Raw genomic sequence first — 22,127 nt, 5'->3', positions numbered from 1 at the left:
GTATTCTTTAAGCACTACAAAATTATACAGGGGACTTATCTTTGTTAAAATTAGTAATTTAACTAAATTACAAAGTGGATTATCCTCTTCAGTCAGACTCAGTGCTAATACTCCACACAGTAGGAGATTGATATGTTGCTAAGTAAACCAAAGTTTATTTTCTTGTACTATCACTTGAATGTAACTTGAAGAGGAAGTGATAAGTTTTTAGTTTTGTATGTGTGCCATAGTCCCAGTACAACTGGCTCCAGGACTTAGCCTCTCCAATACGCAGTGTCCCTTGTGCAGTACAGTAGCTTAGTTATCGTGGTCTGAGCTCCACAAGAATGATAACTGGTAGGATTTACCTGTGAACTTGAGTAGCTGATTCACAAGGTACCAGAGCATTGTCCATAGTGTGTAATGTTAATGCTTGTTAGAAGAGGACTGGTGGTGAACAGGAAGCATTTCCCTGACTTCCTGAAGCAGTTCACTTCAGGCTTTCCATCAAAGCATCTTATTTGTGGTTAGTGATTCAGTGAATCAGTAATGGAGGTTTGTGATGAATTTGAGCATGAAGCATCATTATCTTGCACTAGATAAAATGAACAAGGTAAACTTTCAACTTCAGGCGGAGTCTGAAGAGTAAATAAGTCCCCATATGCAGACATAATAAAGTTTGCTCACAAAGGTCTGTAGCTGTCTTACTGTAACTGCATGAAGAACTACAGTCGGAATCTATAAATCTCCAGCTCAGCATGAACACAAGACGTGTTTTGTGAGGCCATCTACCAAATGAGGTATAGGCTTAGTGTGTCTGAGGGGTGATTGGGGGCTGTCTTACTGTGAAATGAGCCCATTCTCACCGTTTGCTCTCCTCTTCATTCCTTCAGCCCCTGGGGATCTTCATTTAGCTCTGTGAGGGGACAGGAAAAGGTAGAGGAAACTTGGTCACTATTTTGTGTCATAACTAATTGGCTTCTTATTTGGGAAAAGATAAAGAAATATCCTGTATTTCATGAAGTGGATGTTAAAAAGTCAGTCACTGTCTTGCCTCCATTTAATAAAGTAGCTGCAGGTTTGTAAGTAGGATACTGGTTTGCTGTTGTTTGAAAATGTTTACTGTGTCTTCTGTCAAACAGTAGTGTCCATTTTGCATATGAGGTGGGCTGTTGGTCCTTCAGACACTCAAGTTAGCAACTGATGTCATGGTTGAGCTGTCTGTTATGCCACTGCTTTCTCATCAACTAAGCACAATTTTTTTTCAGGTAGAAGGTACAAAAAAAAATAGATGGTGCAGTTAAATTCCATTGCACCAGGAGGAGTCATTCTAGTCTGCTTCCACTACATGAATCCCATAATAGTGTGGAACAGTGCTTTCTTGTGTATATATTGGCAGAAAGTAAATAAAAATTGCTGACATAAAGAATAAGCAACACTGTTACTTAGTTTAATAAGTTTCAGTCCTGCAATACATCTTTAATTTTAGGATTGGATTTTGTGGAGTAGGATTGTCTTTCTTCCATAAGAAAAATCATGTAACAGTCATCAGTACATTTGTAGATCTAATTCCTAATGCTTAATGAATCAGGCTGTTTGAAAATTCCAAAGCAAGCCTCTGTAGTTATAAAATGTTATTACAAAGTAAAATAATCTTCAGCTTTTTCTCCTATCCTGTATGGTGAACTGGCTTTCCCTTGTTAGGTTAGGCAGCATACGTCCAATGGAAAAAAAGAATTCTTGTTTCCCTGTAGATCACTAGGATCCTCCGTTCTGAATTCTTTATTTTACTTAGCTTTAGGGCAGTTAAAGCCTCAGCTGCTCCACAGAGAGGAGTTTCTCTTCAAGGCTGCTGCTTCAAAGGATTTCCAGAACTAGGAAAGGGACAGTAACCAGCAAATGCTGACAGATCTTCCTGCTTCTGGCCCTGAAAGTGTGTGTGTGGTGTGTGTTTGTGTTTTCATACACCTACACATTGGCCCGAAACCATCAAGTAGCATCCAACAAGGCTCATAACAAAATCTCCCCATGCTAATGATGAGTACACTGGAAAGAGGGAAGAATCTGTAAAGAAGGGGAGGAAATAAATTTGTTTGGTCAAAAGGAACAAACCCTTGGGCTTTTTGTTCAAAGGAATTAAAGTTAACAGGGTGGAAGTTTAAACTGTTTTTGGCTTTAACTTGGTTTCGAGTACTCTTAGTGTTTTAGTTTAGGGTTGCTGGGGTGGGGAATGATATCCTCAGTATAATCTCAGCACTTCATATGATGCTTTCTCAACATAGAAATGGAGCTGTTTCTACTTTAGCAGTACACAAGAGGCTCTTGAGAATATTGAAATCTGATTTAGTAATATTGATACAGAGATTGTCTGTTACTTTTCCTTGGACTTGTGTGTACTTGAAATGTCCTTCACAGAAGTTCAACCACCTCTGTATCTATAAACACGTGAAACTTATTCATGGGTCTGTCACTACCTGAAGGATGTGTACAGTGTTGAGTTAAAATGCAGAAAAGTGATTTAAACAAGGACTGTTTTCTAGTTAGGTATTAGAGTGGAGTAGTAGATTACTCAGGTGGGTGGCTTATCTCAACTTAGAGGTGGTGTCTTCCAAAAAAAGAACAAAAAAAGAGAACAAAAAAAACTCCATTCACTTTGATTGTATCCAGTGATTCTGTTAGCTTTTTCTTCTTCATGAAATGGAAGGGCTAATTGTACAAAGAAATATGCTGGCCAACATGTCTTTGCACATACATCGGTTCTTTTCCCGAAAAGTAGCAGCATACATATAAATGCAAATTTAACACTTTGTAAACTCTAGTTCTGATTTTATGTAGAAGCTTTATTGCATGTTACAGTAATAGGACTTGTACACAGCATCACTTGGTAAAGAAGCAGGTATTAAGCTCTTTTAATGGCAGTTGTTGAGATTGTTGATAGCCTTTGTTGAGATTGGGAGCTCTGATAAATGAGCTTTGGCATTTCATGATTGAATGGGGTAAGGGGTGTAGTCTCTAATAGTCTGCCCATTCTTGTACAGGAGGTTAATGCTTGTGTAGGCTGGATAGCAGGAGTGAGGTTGTGATGGCTTCTCAGCTGGAAAGGCACCCACCCTTTCTACATCTAATCCTTCATCCTGTCCAAATAAAAATAAGCCCCCTCAAAAGTGGAGGAGTCATCTAACGTCAAGGTTGGGATTTGAGAATCATTAATCTTCTAAAGCCCGTCCAAAAACATGATGAGGAAATTATTAGTGTGAAGGCCCCTCTGGGGGCATCAGGAGTTGTGCTTTCTCGTGCAACACTGAACATGAGATGTGAACCCTTGGATATCACTGCTTTCCAGAGAGAAAAATATTTAGAAGCCTTTTTTCTTGTTGTTGGGGATTTTTTTCCCCCCTTTATCCGGTTGCCATACTGTGTAACTGGCTTCTAGTCTGATAGTGTTTTAGGTGACTAGAATAACAGTCTGTCTCTTTCCACAGTGGCTGCAGACAATCTGGCAGCAATCACTGTTACTTTTTAATATTTTTGGTTATTTTGAGATATCCTCCAAATGTCTCAAAGAAGGCTTGGAACGCTGAAGGGGAAGAAACATTTTTTATTTTTTTTCTTTAAGAATAGCAGCATCAGGAGGAAAATGAAATTCAACATGCTGCTATTTGTTTTTGCAGTGGTCATCACCCTGATTGCCAGCTCTGACAATATTTTCACAGAGAGGGTAACTAAATAGATGGTATTTGTTCTTTATAATAACTCTTTCAGTAGAATGTCAGGACCTGCATCTAAATGAATATATTCACATTTCATGTTTCCATTTTTTATTTAAAGCTTTTCCCCTCCCAACTTTATGAAACTACTTCATAACAGACTTGGGAAGTTAAAATCAGGATTCATGTGGTGGATATGTCATGCTTCATAGCTAATCTATAGAGACCTAGGTGTATAAACCGATAAAAGCTAGGTCTGGTTTATTGGGTTTTTTTACATATCAAGTGTTTGTTTAGTTTAAATACGTCTGTATCTTTTTGATCAGTCTGAGCAATTTGCATGCTGTGCAGCAGACATCTTCTATACTTTATTAAATATCTGTCAATTATAAATATCAAGGTTTTACATTAATGTCAAGATAGTGCATCAAAAATTCATGGAATATGTGACTTTTTTTCAAGGGTATTTAATACTTAATGCATTTGTGTCATTTTTCTTTCTAGATATATTGACAGGTTTTATTAAGTGTTTGTTAGGGAGATTTCATTTTTACCAAGGGACCATAAAGAGAAGCTGCATACTAAATCAATTTTTTAAATCAGAATATTGTTCTTTTTTGTGTGTCTTCAGATTCTTATAATCTGTAGGGTTTTCAAGTTACATACCAGCGAAGCCCAGGTCAGAAAGCTAACATAAATGTGCTGACATTGGAGCATCTTAACTTTTAAATAGCTGCTAGTTTCTCGTGTCACAAAATGTTATAAATATGGTAGTCGTGTACACCAGGGTTTGTATTCTGCCTTGTGTCTTTTATTAGAAGGCTATTGATTATACCTTACTATAATTTGCTGGTGTTTATGTGAGTGATGTCTGGGCTGTCTCAGCGCAGAGTTGGAGGGAGTTACGAACGGGGAAGTCTGCGGAGCACGTAGTGGAATCCCAAAATTCAAGTTGGTTCCTTGCATTCGGACCCTTCCTGCCGAACGCCGGTCACGACAGCTGCTAGGGGGGCTTTCGTCGTCCTTCATCTGCCCCGACCCGCTCCGCGCCCGGCCGGACGAGGCGCCGTTCCGCTTTTGGCCGGCAGGTGGCAGGGGCGGCCCTCCGCTGAGGCGCCGTGCGGCGCGGGGCACGGCCGGGCCGGCTCCTGCCTGCGGGCTTTCCCCGCTTAGTGCATCGCGTCCTGTCGCTGTAGAACCGATCGTTAATGCTAGCAATAAGACACTGACGTGAAATTGTCGCGAAGGAATAACGTGGGAGACGGAATTTGTAAGAACAAACGCGGGCCAGGCGTCTCCCGAAGCGTGCTGCTCGGGGTGTCTCTTGGGTTTGTTTGCACGGCTCGGTGAGAGGCGACAGTTCCGTCAAGTGCCGCTGCAAGGAAAGCCGTGCCGTACCGTGCCGTGCCGTGCCGTGCCCGGCTCACCGGCGTGATGGAAATTTGGCGGCAGTGCGCTTTAAAACGCAACCAAAAGGCGAGGGGAAGGACGGTGGCGTCTAGCGCTAACTCGCCCGAAGGGTTAACCGAGGGGCACCTGGGACCGAGCACCCAATTGGCAGTCTTTTGTAATATATAATTTGCCTAAAATTGCGCGTTGAGCGCAAGCTTTTGTTTTCTAATTGATTTACGGTTTGAGCCACTTTTACCTCATCCCCTACTGTCCTGCACACCGTGCCAGCAAGTACATTACGGAGAGCGATGATGAATTGCCGCGCACTTGTGATGCTAATGCATCAGGAGTAAGGCGCTGCATGGAGCTGCTGCCTTACAGCGTCACGGGGACAGAGCTGGGCAGCATTCATCTGTATCTTTTGAAATAACGTTTGATCACTGGCTTCAATTTGTCTCTGAGACCTAATTGAACCTGAAGAGTAGAATTTATGTTGTTACGGCTTTCCGCTTGCGAGCTGGGATGAAGTTCTGAAGTGTGTGAGTGTGGGCTGAAAACTACCTGTATTGTTTGCAAGTTGAAACAAGTCAATTCATTAGGGAAGTAGCAGGCATTAGGGCTACTTAAAGCCTTTTACAAATCTATAGATTTTGCTTGTCAGCGAGGACTACAATTGGCTTTCTCGAGTGGGGTTACTTTGCTTTTAAAGCAGGGTATGTGTGGACTGTTGATGTAGGTATATGGTCTCATCTGTTTGTCACCAAGGCTTTGTAAATATTTTAATCGGTTTGATTTCTGAAGTGCAGCTTTTACTGAAAAAACAAACAAACAAACAAAAAAACCAAACAAAAAAAACCAACGCCTACTACAGGTATAGGGGAAGAAATGAAAAACGTATTCTTCTCCTTGAACAAGTGAAGTGCTTTACTGCTATTGCAGGAAAGAGGAAATGGAGAGAGCTGCTGAAACCTAATGTGTGTTTATTGTCTGATTTCTTTCTCCCTCCCTGCAGAGCTGTGTTTTGTTTTACCTTTGCATACTCAGTCCACCTTAATTTTTTTTTATTATTATTATTTTTGTATGATGTCTGTGGGTTCCAGTCCTGAAATATGAAGAAACAGATTTATGGCGGCTGCTGGGCACAACAAATTAAGTTGACAGTGATGTATGAGAGCATAATAGCATGATGATCCCTCTGTAGCGCGGCTGGACGCCTCCTGCTTCATTTGGCTCTTGTTAGGATCTGTTAGGCAGCTAAATAATGAAATTCTGCTGACTGATTTCTGTTTTCTTTCTCTTTCCACCTTTTTCTGAAACTTGTGTTTCCCAGACCCATCCTAATGCCAGCAAACTGCCCTTAAAGGATTCTTTCACTTATGACGACTACAGGTTGGTCTGTCTGTTTTAATTCTTTTTTGCTGTGTGTGAACTGATGGGCCCTGGTAATGCTTCATTGATGGGAAAGCACAGTCTTGAAATGTTAAACGTAGGGTTTGATACGAATATACTTAATGAGGAAAGTAAAATAAATATGCATATTTTAATAGTTTCAAAGGAATAGTCATGAGTAGTAAATTTAGCCAACTGGCACATGCAGTTTGAGATTAGTAAGGTAATTGGTTATTTTTTAAGAAAATAATTCGGTTCATTTTGCTGTTTGTTTTGTTTTTGTGGATTTTTTTTTTTAGATTTTATTTTGTAAGAGGCTTTACCAATGCGTAGTAGCAAATATTTACAGTGGATGTTGAACTGGAAAGCTGGAAAACTTAAGTTGTAGATATGAACCTTGAATGTCACTCGGAGGTAACATGGGGGGGTGACATAATTACAATAAAAATAAGAATAATTAAAATGATGAGCTAAATTCTGTTAAGTGATTAAAATAGCTGGAGTAAAAGGCATTCATGAGGTCTGAGAAGCTTCTGGGTAAGCCTAGGAAACTTGCACATCTGAAGCATGCCTGCTTCACTTACAAAGCTGCAGAGGAGCATGCCAACTTGCAAGTGAAGTGGTCTAAAATTTTTCAGATAAAAAAGAAAAATCCTACTGTTATGTTTCAAATGATGTTTGTATTGAAATTGTATAGCAAAGTTATCCATGGTTTTAACTTGTTATTTAAGAAATGAATTAAAATTCAAGTTGACCATACCTTTGTAAGCAATCTGGAGCACTTCAGGAAAAAAAAACACCAAGCCTTCTGAAAGTCTAATCCTGTTACTATTAATGGAGTCTGGGGAGTTAAAATTCTTTTGACCTTCTCCTGGTGGTATTTGTTTTTTCAAGAAAAGCAGTGATGTGTATACTAAGACCAGAGCATAGTGATACTTGAAGATTTCTATTTTCTGTTATTAGATATTCCTTTTTGTCTGAAATGCAATGAAATGGAATTCCAGAAATGTTTAGGAAATACTGGGATATTCAGCTTTTCCAAAGATTCCTGTGTTTGAATACATAGCTGGAATTTCATTCACTTAACCCGACTTAGAAGGGTTTTGAATGATTCTTCTGTTACCTCTTGCTGTTATTAACATATTATTTTAAATAAAAAATTGGAAATTCCTTGTGTAAATGTCTGCTCCAGATGTGTGTTACAGGCTCTCTGTACATTGATGTATTGAGCATGAACACCTAATGTTCTTTATTTTCGTAGATGGGCAGTTTCCTCTGTTATGACACGGCAGAACCAGATTCCAACAGAAGATGGTTCCAGAGTTACGTTGGCTCTAATACCTCTATGGGACATGTGTAATCATACTAATGGACTGGTAAGGTTTACTTCAGCGTTGCTGAAAGGCTTTAAAGCTTAAGTATTAAGCCTTTCAAATGCCAGTGAACAGTTTTAGTAACTTTTCATTACACTTCTTAATACAGTTATTCTATCTTCCTGACTTGACCCTAAAAAAAATCCTACAGCTGAAAGAAAGATTTATCAATTTCTTAAATGTCTTATATTAGTTTTTCAGGAGAGCTTTCTTCATTTAAACAAACATTTAGAAATGATTGTATACAGTTGTGTTCCAGCTACACGATACCTCTTTTTTTTCCAGCCATTTTTCTGACATAGAGTTTCTGACTAATCTGACAAAGATTCGCAATACTAAATAGATCTGTACTGAGAATATGAAAGTCAGCAGTGATGGAGGGTTACCTCTTATAGCTACCATAAAGGAAAGTGGTTAGAAATTTGCAGCTAAGAAATACTGCCTGCTCTCTTAACTGTGCCCAGAGAACCTTGTTATGGAGACAGCAGTGACAAGAACAAAGCCCAGTTCAACAAAAACAGTTACTACATCAAAGAAACAAAATGCAAAAATGCTACTTTAGGGCATATTAAACATTTAAAAGGTGACACATGTATAGAAAGTCAGATCTGCTGATGTTTTGTCTTATGTGAGCTGGTTTAGAGGAATAAGGTCTTGATTTCATTAACAGGCTAGTTAATGTTGAAGTGAGGAAATGGAAAACTGTAAGAGGACAGTTTATCAGTGTTGTTTAGCCAATGTTGTGTATGCTTCAAGATTTACATTCTAAAATTTTATTTCCAGTAAATAGTATTATTTAAGTAGTAAATATGACCATTATATTTCAAGTAATCTAGTCCTTTTGTAGGAGAGTTGATGTGAGTGTTAGGACAACAGCATGTGTTATTATTGTTGCTGTAAGAAAAGCTTCCTTTACATGAATAAAATGTAAAACAATTAGTTTTTCACTTGATACTTAGTTAATTTATTTTTACCATGATTGTTCCAATTAAGCACCAAAAGCCAGGCTACAAAGTTGCACGTTTGGCTATTGTATTTTTTTTCTCCTGTGTTCTAGTACTGATTCTTGCTTTTCACTATTTTTGCAGTCTCACAACTTTGATTTCTCTTGTATGAGAATCTCTGATATCAAGAAAATTGCTTTGAATTCACAAATGTATATTTTTGTAATGTAAGTCTTAGCTGCATGCATCAGTACTTCTTGTACCCTTCTGCTGGGCTTCTCTTTATGATACTTTTGCAGGGACTTGCCTGTATTCATTAGACAGCCCTTAATGAATGCCTTCAAAGTTGGGATTAAAGGGAAAGGGGAAGAGAATTAAGGTTCTGGGAGGGAAAAAAATAACTAGCCCATATTAAAAGAGCAGTTAGGTATGTTGTTTTAGTCATTCAAACTTATATTTAAATTGATAAAGTAATTTTTTATCTTTATTATGTTCCTTTACATTGGGTTTGATATGGAGCCAGTGTCTGGAGCCAAACCTGCTAGTGCAGTAGTATATCAGGGCTCTAAGCAATGTTTAATGCTTAAGTGTATCCTAAAAAAGAGAAGAGGGGAAGGGAGGAATCTTAAATAATTTGAATTTCTGTACAGACTTTACTCATTTGTTTCATATTTCCACACAAGCTACTTTAAAATAGCTATAGGCTTAGGAAGGACAGACAACTAGAACACTGACAGTAAGAAAAGCTGCTCAGCATTTTTCATTCTGTGTGTTGTATAGTAGAAATTGAGAAGAAAAAAAAAACTGCTAAGGTAACTGTAAGCTGCCTGTGTTGTGGTTTATGTTGCTGTAGAGTGGGATGAGGGTGGATTCTGCTGTAGCTATAGCACATGGAATAAACAGTTTACTGTATGAAAATAAGACATGAGAGATGGTATTGTATGTACCACTGCAGTCTATTCCAAAGATACTGAAATGCTTCTTGAGTCAGTGGCCTACTACGTATTCCTGTTCTTGCTGTTTTCTACAGGGCCCCATTACCCAAGTGGATAATAAAATGCTCTTTGGGTTTTAACTGTAGCCAGGTCCATCCCGCTTTTTCGTGCTTCTGACAGTATTAATTAGATCAACCTTCCTCTAAGAACTATATCAAAATGGTTGTCTTCATGCATTTCTCATTGTTATTCTTTAGTGGGATTGTATTTTGACAGTCAGAGGTTGATTACCAGTTCTGCCAGAGCTTTAAATAGGCTACGCTCTGCCTACTGGGCTGGGTCCATCCATAATCACTGACCAAGCAGAGTACTGTATGCTTTAAGCAAAACTTGAAATTCATATGCAGGTCTGCTTCAGAAATAAAACTGGAGGGATGCAATTTGTCAGCCATGATGTGGGAAGAGAAGTAATCACCCTGATAATTCTGTTACATGACTGTTATTAAAAGAAAGAGGAAGTAAGTCTAGCACTCCATTATGCTTTTCAGAAAAGCCTTTCAGATGTGCTGCTGTTTAAAACAAAGGAAATAAAACAACACCACTCAACCCATAAAAGAAAGAGAAATAACAGCCACAAAACAGTAGTGGTAGTCTAGTGAAGCGTGCTTAAACTGACCAAATCCTTCCCTTAACGTACTGGAATTCTTCCAATTCTTGAAATTCTCCTGTTACACAGTCCTTTGGAGAGCCTGGAAAGGAGTGTTCATATATTTCATTGAGTTTACACTTGAAAAAAAATAAATCAGGACAGGTCAAATGGTGTCAAGAGTTTTCTCTTTTCTTTTGAATGCTCTTGGCGGTTTTTGAGAAGGTAACTGTATTACCATATTACAACCAGGAGGATACCTTGTAATAGTGAGGGCAAATCCTCTTCACTTGCAACTGTCAGTTCAAGGTTGAATAACTTTGTAAACGGTGGATCTTAATTAGAAATTGTTCAATCCAGCATAATGAAAGCACAGGAACTTGTGTGTTGAAACACTGCAGTCTGTCTTTTGCAGTAGCCTGTGTTGCATGACTCTAATGTTCTCTTCTGATCTCAGCACACCGCAAGTCCTTTTAATAGATCTTAAGTGGTGGCATCTGTGTGCAGTGCAGTTACGCAAGTGTCCCACAGGGCCAGGCTGCCCTAGCTTGTGGCTGCCATTTTGGATGTGCTGCGTCTGAGGCAAGTTCCCTGTGGTCACTTTGAAAGCATTGTTTTGGCTTACAAATGCACCTTTGGTTATGCAAGCAGTGTAAAGCTATTAATATGTAAACCATTGACCAGGCTTTCAAAATAACCCATGGAGTTCTGTCTTTGGACAAATTTCATCCAAGATGGGAATCATAGTGTAGTTAAACTTGATTTTAAGTCAGCTTATGAAGAAATGTTTATTCATTTACAAAGACCGATAAAGAAACTTCGGCTTCTTCTAAGTTTTCCTATAGAGCATATTTTTCAATAAGTTAGCTTTTTAAATTCAGACTAAATTCAGAACGCCTGCCATAATAGTTGTTTTCTGATTGTACGACAGATTTTGTTTCAGCCTGTATTTGCATCTGTGTCTGTATGTTTATAATAATATTCAAAGTAATGGCAAAGTATTACATTTTTAGAATAGCCTTACTTGCTGGTGTGAATACTTGATCGTTCTGATGAAGTGCAGGTTGGTCAAGAAATTTGCCCTCTTCCATTGTCTACTAAAAGAAAAATCCTGTTAGCGTGTTAAGGATATGATCTAACTTCAGATAAAGAGATTATTTGCATGTAGATTATAATTTTCTGAAGATTATATCCACTACAGTCATCTAATCCATTTTCACTGGGAGATCAAAAATGTGCCAGTAATTGAAGGAAAAACACAATGTAGAACTGTCATAGGCTCCTGCGGGCACTCCTGGCAGTGACAGAAAGCTCAAGAACTTTTTATAAGAAACAGCTGGCTTTAGCATGGAACAAGTAGGGGAGACAGTCGGTGACAAGTGGTATCCCCCAAGAGTCTGTCTTTGAACCTGTGCTCTTCAGCATCTTTACCAGCTGTGGCCAGCAGAGTGAGAGAACTGATTGTGTCCCTGTACTCTGCCCTTGTGAGGTCCCATCTGAAATACTGCATCCACATCAGGGGGCCCCACTGCAAGAAAGATGTGGAACTGTTGGAGCAGGTTCAGAGGAGACCATGGAGGTGATCAGTGGGCTGGAACACCTCTTCTGTGAAGAAACATTAAGGGAGCTGTGCTTGTTCAGTCTGGAGAAGAGGACGCCCCGGGGAAACCTCATTGCCTTTCAGTACATAAGGGGAGCTTATAGGCAAGAGAGAGACAAACTTTCTACAGAGTCTAATAGTGATAGAACAAGGTGTAACGGTTTCAAACTAGAAGGGGGATTTACATTAAGTATTAGGAGAAAATTACTCAGGGGGTGGTGAGGCACTGGAACAGGTTGCCCCAGAGAAACTGTGAATGCCCCATCACTGGAGGTCTTCAGAGTCAGGTTGGATGGAGCCCTGGGCAGCCTGATCTGGTGGGTGGCAACCGCCATGGCAAGGAGCTTGGAACCCTAACAGGTTCCAAGCCAAGCAATTTTATGATTCTGTGATTCTATCATACTTTGTTTCACAGTCTTCCATTCACTTCAGTTATTTCCTTTCTTAGATTTCTGCAATTCAGAGAGAATTTTAAAGAGAGATTGATTAGAAATCATGAAACATTTATTACTGTCTGTATTATATTGGGTAGAGAAAGAAATATATGCAATTGCTACTGTCAATATAGCTTTCCATTTGGATGATGCTTAATCAACACCAGAGGAGATAGAAAAAAATGCTTAAGGTCCTTTTATTGCTCTTTCCTTGGATAGATCACTACAGGCTACAATTTAGAAGATGACCGTTGTGAATGTGTAGCACTTCAAGATTTCAAGGCTGGAGAACAGGTAATGTGAACAGTTGTCTACATAATAGTTCTTCTATGAAGTTTTGTGCAGAAATGTACTGGAAAGTGAAGGATGCTCTGATAAAGGTAGTCTGTACCGATGCTTGTACAGTAGAATGCTGATTTCAGAGATTTTAATTAGCTGCAACAGTTTTGCTAATCTACTACTAAAATTTGCACAAAAAATGACACTTGAAAACTCCCCATAAAATTATAATAGAAGAGTGGTTTGGATTAAGCCCTGCTACAATTGAATTTTAGTATCATTAGCTAATTCAGTGTGAAAACACTACCGAGCTAATCAAGTACATGATTTGCAAAATAAAAGATTTTCCATCACCTGGTGCACCCCAGTTTTAAGAGGGCATTGATTCCTCATGTTTTTGATAACTGCTTGAAATATTTATTCAATGCTGAGCGCACAGACACTGACTTCAGTATTCTAGCAAAGATTAATAAAAGACTCATACTCAAAGCACCAAAGATAAATATATTTTAGATTTGGAACCTTACTTTATCTGCACTGGCAGGTTGTAGACTCTGAATATGTAGTTGTTTTACTTTTCTTGTTAGTTTCTGAGAGAAGATTAAATGCAGTAAACTTGTCAATCATTTTACTCATGTTTCCATTATCATGCTTAGTGAAAATGAGAAGGAGCCTAAAGATACATTTCCTTCCTTTCCCACTCACATTCCTGCATGTATACACATCTTCATCCTTAAACAGAAAGTAGCAAAAATGAGTCTGGTAAAATGCACAGAACAGTTCAGAAACCAGTATTCTGTTCAGAACTGCTAAGAAGCAAAAAAGAATGTTCAAACTAAGTCTGTCAAGTGGTGCATTGAAGATGGTGGTTCGGGACTGTAGGAAATTCCTGATGGGAGTGTTCTTGTGCTGTGTCAGCAGCCAGTATAAACACTCAGTGCTGCTGCACTCCATTTTTCCTGCTGCTTGTGCGATAGCAGTCTGCATGGACAAAAAAAAAAGAGACCTTTTTCCTTTAAAACATTCTAAAATGTTTTCTAACTCAGTATATCTGAGTTACTACCTTTAAGTGTATTACTTTGCTAGTCTTATGCTTTATAGTCTTTTGATTTTCGTTTTCCTTGTGTATTGTTACCTTCTTTTTGAACGAAGATATGTATGAATTTTTTTAAGTGTGGCTTTCCAGAGGTATATTTATCCTCATTGCTATGCTGTGTTTCACAGTGATTGTATATTTTTTTGTGTTGATCTTAAAATTTGTTATGGTAGTCAAATATATGCTGTTTTTCCTATACCAGTATGATGAGTTAAAAGGGGTCCACAGTTTTTTCCAGAAGTGATCCAATTTATAATTTTCCACAGCTGGCAATAGATGTGTTGCATAGCTTTCTGGCTGCTCTCTCAATTTCAGTTACAGAGGCTTTCTCTCTTTTTTTTATTTTATTTCAGTGGTTTCACTTTGCTATTTATTTATTTATTTATAATCTGTGCAAACTTTAACTGCTATCAGTGTCATTAATGTGTTTTAATTATGTAATGGTTTAGTCTTTTAATATCGTGTGAAGATGTTATTTCTTACAGTTTTAGTAGGAAAAGTGCACAGTCCCTGCTTTTGCTGCTACAAAGCGAGGCAGAAGTCCACAGAGTCTTATCAAACACTGGCCTCAAATTCAGGAGCTTCTCATATGGCCTGATTTGCCTTCTTGTATAAGAGAATACTGTATAATGTATGCATGACTGTGACAGTTTAATATGAGATATAATGCAGTAGTTTTCAAACTGGACTCCTGGACTAATTGAGCCAGAGTTTCTTCTGATTGTGCAACATTTCCTATAGTCAAGTGGAGATTTGCACTGGCATTTCATTTTCCCATGGTTTGCCTAAGCACTTTTTGGAAGGGCCTTCCTGGAGGAGGGGGCTGCTGACCTGACTTAGCCCTTGCATTCATAGGCAGGTCATTCATTCCTTATATGCCTGCCTTATTGTGTAATGTCTACTATAATTAAATATAACATTGGAGCACTTAGTGCTTAGGGCAAATACTTCTAACTAAAACTGAACACTAAGAAGGTAAATGGCATTGCCAGTGTTGTTGAGCCGTTAAGAGAACATCATGCCTTTTTCTGTCAGCTAGCCAGGGGTGCAGACTTTCAGATATCCACGGCATTGCCCTGCCCTAAAGTTAAACAGGTTGTTCTGTAACTGCTGAAACTATTTTTTGATTGACAATTCCATTGTCAAGGCAAATGGAAAAATACCCCCTTGATGCAGGAGATTACTGTTACTCTGACCTCCTATCCCATAGACTTCATACAGCTTGTGAGTTTGTAATGCCGTGGATTACTCTAATAGGTTTTAAATGTATTTTAACCACATTTATCAGCGCGATGGCAGTCAAAGATTATTAACTACCTGTGAGTATTGCAGGAAATTCAGTTACTGGGCACAGGGAACAGATCTCAGTTGGACGCTGTTCCACAACAGGTAACAAACAAGAAGAAAACTTAATTGAATTTTGCCCTTTATGGGCACCAAAATTAATGAGATACAAAAGCACCCGTAAGAAAAGAGACTTTGCTTGTTCTGCTTTTTGCAGAACTGCCTTTCTTTTATCCACTTTTGGGTAAACATTTTTGCAGGTTAAATTTAGGAACAGATCTTTGTGTATGCATTTACTTTAGATAAAGGGTTTGGAGTGTAGCACGAGAGGAAATATTGGCTTAACATGGAACTGATCTCTCTGTATGATTTACTTTGGTATACCCATGTCTTTAGGTAACATTAAAACCAGCCAAAGTTGATCCTTCCATTACTCTGTTGTGTTGAGCATATGGAGAAAAAATGACCCCAGAAACATCAGTATTTTTAATGAGTTGTCTTTATCTCAGAATGTTCTTTGGCCCACGATAGTGTAGGATCTTTGAAAGCTTGTTTCTAAATACCAATGTTTTATGAGATTGTGAGAAACAAAGCAGTTAGTTTTTTTTTTTTGAAGTATGGAATAAGAATCTTTTCTCTCCTTTCAGTTTCTTAGTTACATGTATATGTTTACTTCTGCCTCTAGACTTCATGAAGTTTTATCGTGATATACAGCATTTGAATCAGTGCCATCAAACAAAGCATGTTTCTTCATATGACCAAGTATAACTTGTACTGTGAATAGTAACTTTTCCAAGAAATAACTTTCAAATTATGTCAGATTTGTGAGCTAATCTTAAGCTTTTTTTCCTGTCCCTTCACTTCTCTTTTCATCCTTCTAGATTTACATTTTTTATGGCACTCGGTCAAACGCTGAATTTGTGATCCACAGTGGTTTTTTCTTTGATAATAATTCACATGACAGAGTGAAAATAAAGCTTGGCGTGAGTAAAAGTGACAGGCTGTATGCTATGAAGGCAGAGGTCTTAGCTCGTGCTGGTATCCCAACGTAAGTAAAACACAATGCAGTGTTGTTTTTTCTTAAAAAAAAAAAAAAGCCCACATTTCTAATGTATGTAATGTCCATTAATGCATACATAAAGCTGTTCTGTGATAGCTTTCTTGTGTCTAATATTTCTCGTGTTTGTATAGTAAACTAAAGTTGTTATAATAATATTTACAGAAGTTCTCTGAGCTATATTACCATCTAATTTGGACCATCTATAAGGGAAAAAAGTCTTTGCTTTAATAACCACTTGAACAGAAACAGAGAGAGGATTAATTTGAAGTAATCTGTGGTTTTTCTTTCTTTCCTATCCCTTGCAGACATACTACAATGCTCAGTATGTGAACCACAGCATTTTCCTTTAGTCTTTTCAGTCCAGAGGGTACTGTTAGGAGCAGCAGACATGAAACATTGCATTTTCATGCATTTATTATGAAAACCATATAAAAATCATCGTAAGTGTAAAATTGTAGAGATAATTGTTCTTTTCAGATACAGGTTAGAAAAGACTTTCTTCAGCTTAAACTAAAGTTACTTTTGTAACGCTGCATTTATTATATTCTTTAAGGTCTTTTTAAATAAGTTCAAAGGCATAACAACAGAACTTGTCTTTTCTCTTGTTTGATTGCTTCTTTTGTTAGTTCTAGTGTTTTTGCCTTGCACTCCATTGAACCTCCAATCTCTGCCCAGCTTCTGGCTTTCCTTCGAGTGTTTTGTATGAATGAAGGTAAGATAAAACCATCTCAATTTTTGTTTAGTTTTGATTTTTTGTTTGTTTGTTTTTATTATGCAGTGGTAGGCATTTATATAGAACATGAAGATAGAAGATCAGAAAAAGGAATATGCTGGAGTTGATGTTATAAGCACAACTGTGAGCCAGTGAGAAACCCCAACACATTGGCAGTGTTGTCTGAAAGAATATTGTAGTAGCACAGACTTTCAGAACCCCTGAAGAGGTGATCCAATTGATGTTTCATCTCCCAGGCTGTTGTTGAGTGAATGAGCTTTGGAGCTTGACCTTTACTTCCTAGTTTTAAAAATGGTTCCCAAAACAAGATGATATGAGACTTAGGGTGTTACTACACTCTTAAAATCATAGCAAATCAGTCTTTACTACCTGAATCATTCACGTGCAGAATTGGGATATTTTGTATTGTATGAAAAATGTGGAAGAGAAGTTTCAAAGTTGAGTGTTTAAAGAATTTTGACAATTTATAGTCTAAATTCAAATTATGTACTTAGTGATTTTTGTTATGTCCCTCTTATGTTGGAGAGATTCACGGGGAAAAGAGATACAACTCTTAGATGACAGCAAGAGAATTGCCTTGCAGTCAGATATGCTGTACAAATGATACAGATTTAATATCAGTACGAATATTGGCGCTATTGCATTTTTTTTGCGTGTGTTCTATTTGTTTTCTTTTATAAAAGCTTGCCTTCTTTAATGTCACAGCTTTGCTGCATCCTGCTGTCCATCTTTTAGAACTTTTTAAGAAATCCAAGTAAAGAATCTTGCAGGGGGGTTAATTTTGCCTTGGGAAAGGAAATACAATGAGTGGACATCTTAATTGCACTTCCCAGATATGACTGTGCTTTGATTACTCATGTGTCCTTAATACTTCCTGATAAAACTGGTAAGTTTATTGGGAAACTACCTGCAAGGAGTTATTCCATTAGGAGAAAGATACTGACTTTGGTAATCCTCTTGTAAACAAGTGGAAATTTAAGTACATAGCAATTTATATTGTAGATGTCAGTCATCATTCTGCTGTTTGCGGTGCGTTTTACTTGAAGTTTGTGGAAGCTGCTTTGCAGGAGTGAAATTTGATCATTAAAGATTGATAGAGAATTCACATAATGTCAAGGAGCTGATGAAGCATTTTCTACTCTCTGTAAGGGTTTTTGATGGCTGTTTCTTTTGACCAACCATAGGTTGTTTCTGCTGCTGAAACAGATTTCTGAAACATTAGAAAAAATGATCTGTTATTGTTTGCAATTTTCTCTGCCGTGTTCCTTTTATTATCATAAAGTTCACCAAACTCTGAAGAATTATTCCTTTCAGTTTAGTTTATTGGTTATGATACAAAACATCCTATCTCACTGTCAGAGTTGCATTGTGTATGAGATACTAAAATAAACAGATCTTACTTTAGAGTGAAGATCCTCCTCACCGCAAGGCTTTCTTTTGCCTCTTTGAGAAGAATCCTGGAGTTAATCAGCATATTTGATAATTCTGGTTTGAAAGCATTTTTTTGCTTAGCTGCTCAAAGCTGTGCTCTTGAAGATAAACTTTTCTGCAGTTTGTCAGCTAACAAAGTGAATGACAAGATTGTTTTTAACAGATTGGTTTTATGCTTATTGCAGAAGAGCTGAAGGAACACTTGATAGGCGAGCATGCCATTGATAAAATCTTCACGCTGGGGAACTCTGAGTTTCCCATTAGCTGGGACAATGAAGTTAAACTGTGGACATTCCTAGAAGCCAGAGCATCCCTTCTTTTGAAAACCTATAAAACAACGGTGGAGGTAAAATTATCATTACATGTAACTTGAACATCTGAAATAGTTTATATTATGATTGTAAGAAGAGATATTTTGTCCCCATCTTCTCCTTCCAGACTTTCATCTGAGCGGTAGTACATAATTCATTTTGCACTTCTTAAAGTGTGGAAAGATATTTGCATTATCTAAGGAAAATCAAATAAGATTGCGAGAAAGAAAATTTTGTTAATGTAATTTTTCTTTGATTCACCAAATAAAGGCTACTTGCTTTTTCTCTGCAAGTAAAATTGGGTACCCGTTTCAACTTGTTGTCTGTTAGTTGTATTTTCCAAACTGGAAAGAAACATACTACTACTGCAGGCATATTTTAATTGAGGGTGTATGTTTGTGAAGTCTCCTGGCTTTGTTTGTTATGCAGGCTGACCGATGTGGAGAAATGTTTGGCTTCTTTATGGATATGCGACGAATTTCACTGGAACTTTATGCAGGCCCCCTCATTCCTATATGTCTATTTGGATCACTGTCACTTACTGCTAAAGCAAAGAGAGAAAAATTAAGGGGTTTCTTCTATTGTTGGCTGTTGATAACGAAAATTTGCTTGTTCTTCTCTACCAGGATGATAAGTCTTTCTTGGAGACCCATGACCTTACTTCACATGCGACAATGGCTATCAAGCTGCGATTAGGTGAAAAAGAGATCTTGGAGAAGGCAGTAAAGAGTGCTGCTGCGAGCCGAGAGTACTATACCAAACAAATGGCGGATGGAGCTCCGCTTCCTAAGTATGAAGAGAGCAATATTGCCTTGTTGGAGAACACTGTGGCAGACTCTAGACTCCCTATTGTCTTGAGAAACCTAGACAATGTGGAAGAGCAAGGGGACTTAAAGATTGATGAAGCTATGGATGCAGAAGTCACCGAAAATGGGTTTGTAAATGGTGAAAACTCTCTATTTAATGGGACCAAATCAGAAAGTGAAAATTTAAATAAAGAGGAAAGCAACAGAGAGACTGAAGATGCCAAAGAATCTTCTTCAGAAAGTACTGATGAGGTTAAAGAATAGTTCTAAAATTTGACTTCCTTGTGAAATTAAATTAGCTGAAGTTTATGATCAGTGCATTTATGTTGGTGTGTTTCTTTGTTAACATTTCTCTTTCTGCAGAGAAAAATGTTTTTGCTGCTTTATATAAAAATGAATTTTTAAGTTATTAAAAAGGTTTAGCACCCCTTTTCAATTAAGATTGCCATCTTGCTTTCAGGCAAAAACTGGGGATAGAGGTGCCTTTGGAAGATTTTGCAGCCCTTTGTTGAACCAAATGTATTTTCTTCCTGGGGAAGAATTAAGCTCTTCTATCTGCTGTGCTTTTGTTGTTCTGTCACTCTGACTACCGAAATTAAAAGCTTGCTCTGCTTCCTGCCAAGAAAGGCAGAAGGCAGGACTGACTCGGTATTCAGCATGAAGGTGGGAGAGCAGTACAGCAGAAAACTGGATAAGATGTTCAGAAACTTGGGAGACTTGATGAAAACCTGTTTAAAATCAGGTATGCCAGTCCAGAAAAAGGTAAGGTGGCAACCTTATGATCGGTAGTTCTAAATGTTGATGAGAATCCAAATTGTATACACTTAAAGTGATCTCTGAAAATTTCAGTTTACTTTGTCTTTGTTTACTGTATGAAAATATCTCATCTTTCTTCTTCAGTCAGAGTTAGGCTGCTACAATACTACATTCACCAACTTTTAAAGGCAGACTTTTTATTTCCAGGTGGTACCTGTTGTTATTTACAATGTTGGCAGTGCTACTGCAGAGTTTGAAAGCAGATAGGTCAAGCCACAGCTTTAAAATGTACTGTTCCAAGTGAGGTTGCTTCCCAGCTTCTACAGGTTTTCACAATTAGCTAGAGATTTTCAAAGCTCCACTTTTGACTAAACCGTTATTAAAAGGAAAATATGATTAATATTCCTGTCTGCTACTCCTTCATTTCTTTATTGTTGGATGTAACACTGAATGTGATGTGGTTACTTGATCCTATTCAACTTCATCTTTTGCTGAAGATGCTCATTGACACAGTTTTCTGGAAGGAAATGGCAGGCTAATGTATTTTTTGGCCCAAGTGCAAACCAAAGCCTAGTCTGCAGTATACTTTGCCATTTATAGTGTGTCTTTCTGATGCACGTTTCTCTGGATACCTCCACAGGTTAACCAGGTTTACTGCCTCCAGCAATTTTGGTCACCACTTATCCACAATACAATCCTCCCATAGTGCAATATGAGGACAAGGGTAATTTCAGGGCCTGATTTTGAGATTACCTGTTTGTTGGAAGGAGAAGAGGGTGGAACATTTTTATTCTGTGAGTGAGTGGAGAGGTATATAAAGTGATTTAATGCTCCTCCCAATATTAAGGACTTCGTCTTTTACCCATTTTTCCTTAAAATTAAGATATTGGAAAGAGTGAAGCTTGGACAGCAGTTGAAAGTTCAATAAATGTTGCAAGCTGTTCATCCAAGATCAGTTAAGTGTCTTTTGGCATATAGATAGTTTTATTACATTTTGCTTCTTTCATACTACAACTTGGAAAATGTGTTTTTGCATAAATTTTTGGTGCAATGCACATAAGTAGTGACTTTCAGGTTGTCATAGCAGTTTTGGTGTTCAGCTGGTATCAGTGTGGGGAAAATGGAAAAAAAAATAAATAGTTTTTTAAAAAATACTTCACTAAGAATGGCGTGTCGCCATTGCACCTTGGGTATTGCTTCACCACTAACGAGATGCTGGACCAGTATTTTTGTAACTATATGCTGCCTTTGGTAGAATGTCATGAATTGGTGTCTTGACAGTTTAAATGTCATACCGAAGTAGTTACTGATCACTTCTTATTAGGACCAATATTCCGTTTCTGTTTCTGCCAGCTACATTGCACAACACTGTAGTAGATACTATGATGAAATCCTGAATCTAGCTTTCCTGAAAATCATAACTGTAACCCGGAATTTACATGCTTTGATTCAATCTGATACACTGTATTTTGTTCCAGTGTTTGCTAATAACTATGGCTTAGCAAAGCCTGTGGTCACCACAGGACAGGATGTGTGGGTTTTCTTGAATAAAATATAGTTCTACAATATCTTCCCTAGTGAGAGTGTATTATGCAATCAAAATCTGTACCTGCTGCTGACTGCTGTGTCTCGTGGGGTATGGGAAGAGCAGTGACTGTCCAAGTGCACAGGTGAAGGAAGGCTAAAGGAGAGCTATCTGACAATTAAAAGGGGGATTCGAGTGAACAGAAACTGATCTATTAAGCACGCAGCCAAATTCTTACTCTTCAGATGTTAGTGTCATTTAGCAAAATGTTGCACACAATAAAAGTAGTGAGTAATCTCATTTTGTAATTTGCATTTCTCCTCTACACGTGTAGCGGTTGGTTTCTCAGAACTAACCTAAAGCTTCAGCTTTTGAAAACTGAGGTGGAAACAAAAAAAAATTGGCGCTGATGAGCCCTTATTACCATCTGTCATGAAAACAGACCTT

General features: G+C 38.0%; 1 protein-coding gene across 2 annotated transcripts in view; it reads left to right on the top strand.

The window, feature by feature from the left end:
- The window catches only part of SETD3 (SET domain containing 3, actin histidine methyltransferase), a 53,862-nt gene extending 31,961 nt beyond the window's left edge, over positions 1-21,901 (top strand). Inside the window, exons 7-13 of one of the 2 annotated variants that reach the window (XM_048950197.1) lie at positions 6,409-6,467; positions 7,729-7,843; positions 12,619-12,693; positions 15,940-16,106; positions 16,745-16,830; positions 18,468-18,628; positions 19,220-21,901. In XM_048950197.1, the coding sequence (XP_048806154.1) occupies positions 6,409-6,467; positions 7,729-7,843; positions 12,619-12,693; positions 15,940-16,106; positions 16,745-16,830; positions 18,468-18,628; positions 19,220-19,663 (1,107 nt within the window). In that variant the 3' untranslated portion in view covers positions 19,664-21,901. The remainder of the gene's footprint in view (positions 1-6,408; positions 6,468-7,728; positions 7,844-12,618; positions 12,694-15,939; positions 16,107-16,744; positions 16,831-18,467; positions 18,629-19,219) is intronic. The other variant, XM_048950196.1, reaches the window with a different exon arrangement.
- Positions 21,902-22,127: the final 226 nt, after the last annotated feature.

Source organism: Lagopus muta, chromosome 6 (assembly GCF_023343835.1).
Source record: "Lagopus muta isolate bLagMut1 chromosome 6, bLagMut1 primary, whole genome shotgun sequence".
In the NCBI taxonomy this organism is placed as follows: domain Eukaryota; kingdom Metazoa; phylum Chordata; class Aves; order Galliformes; family Phasianidae; genus Lagopus; species Lagopus muta.
This window is presented reverse-complemented; position numbering and strand designations above follow the sequence as displayed.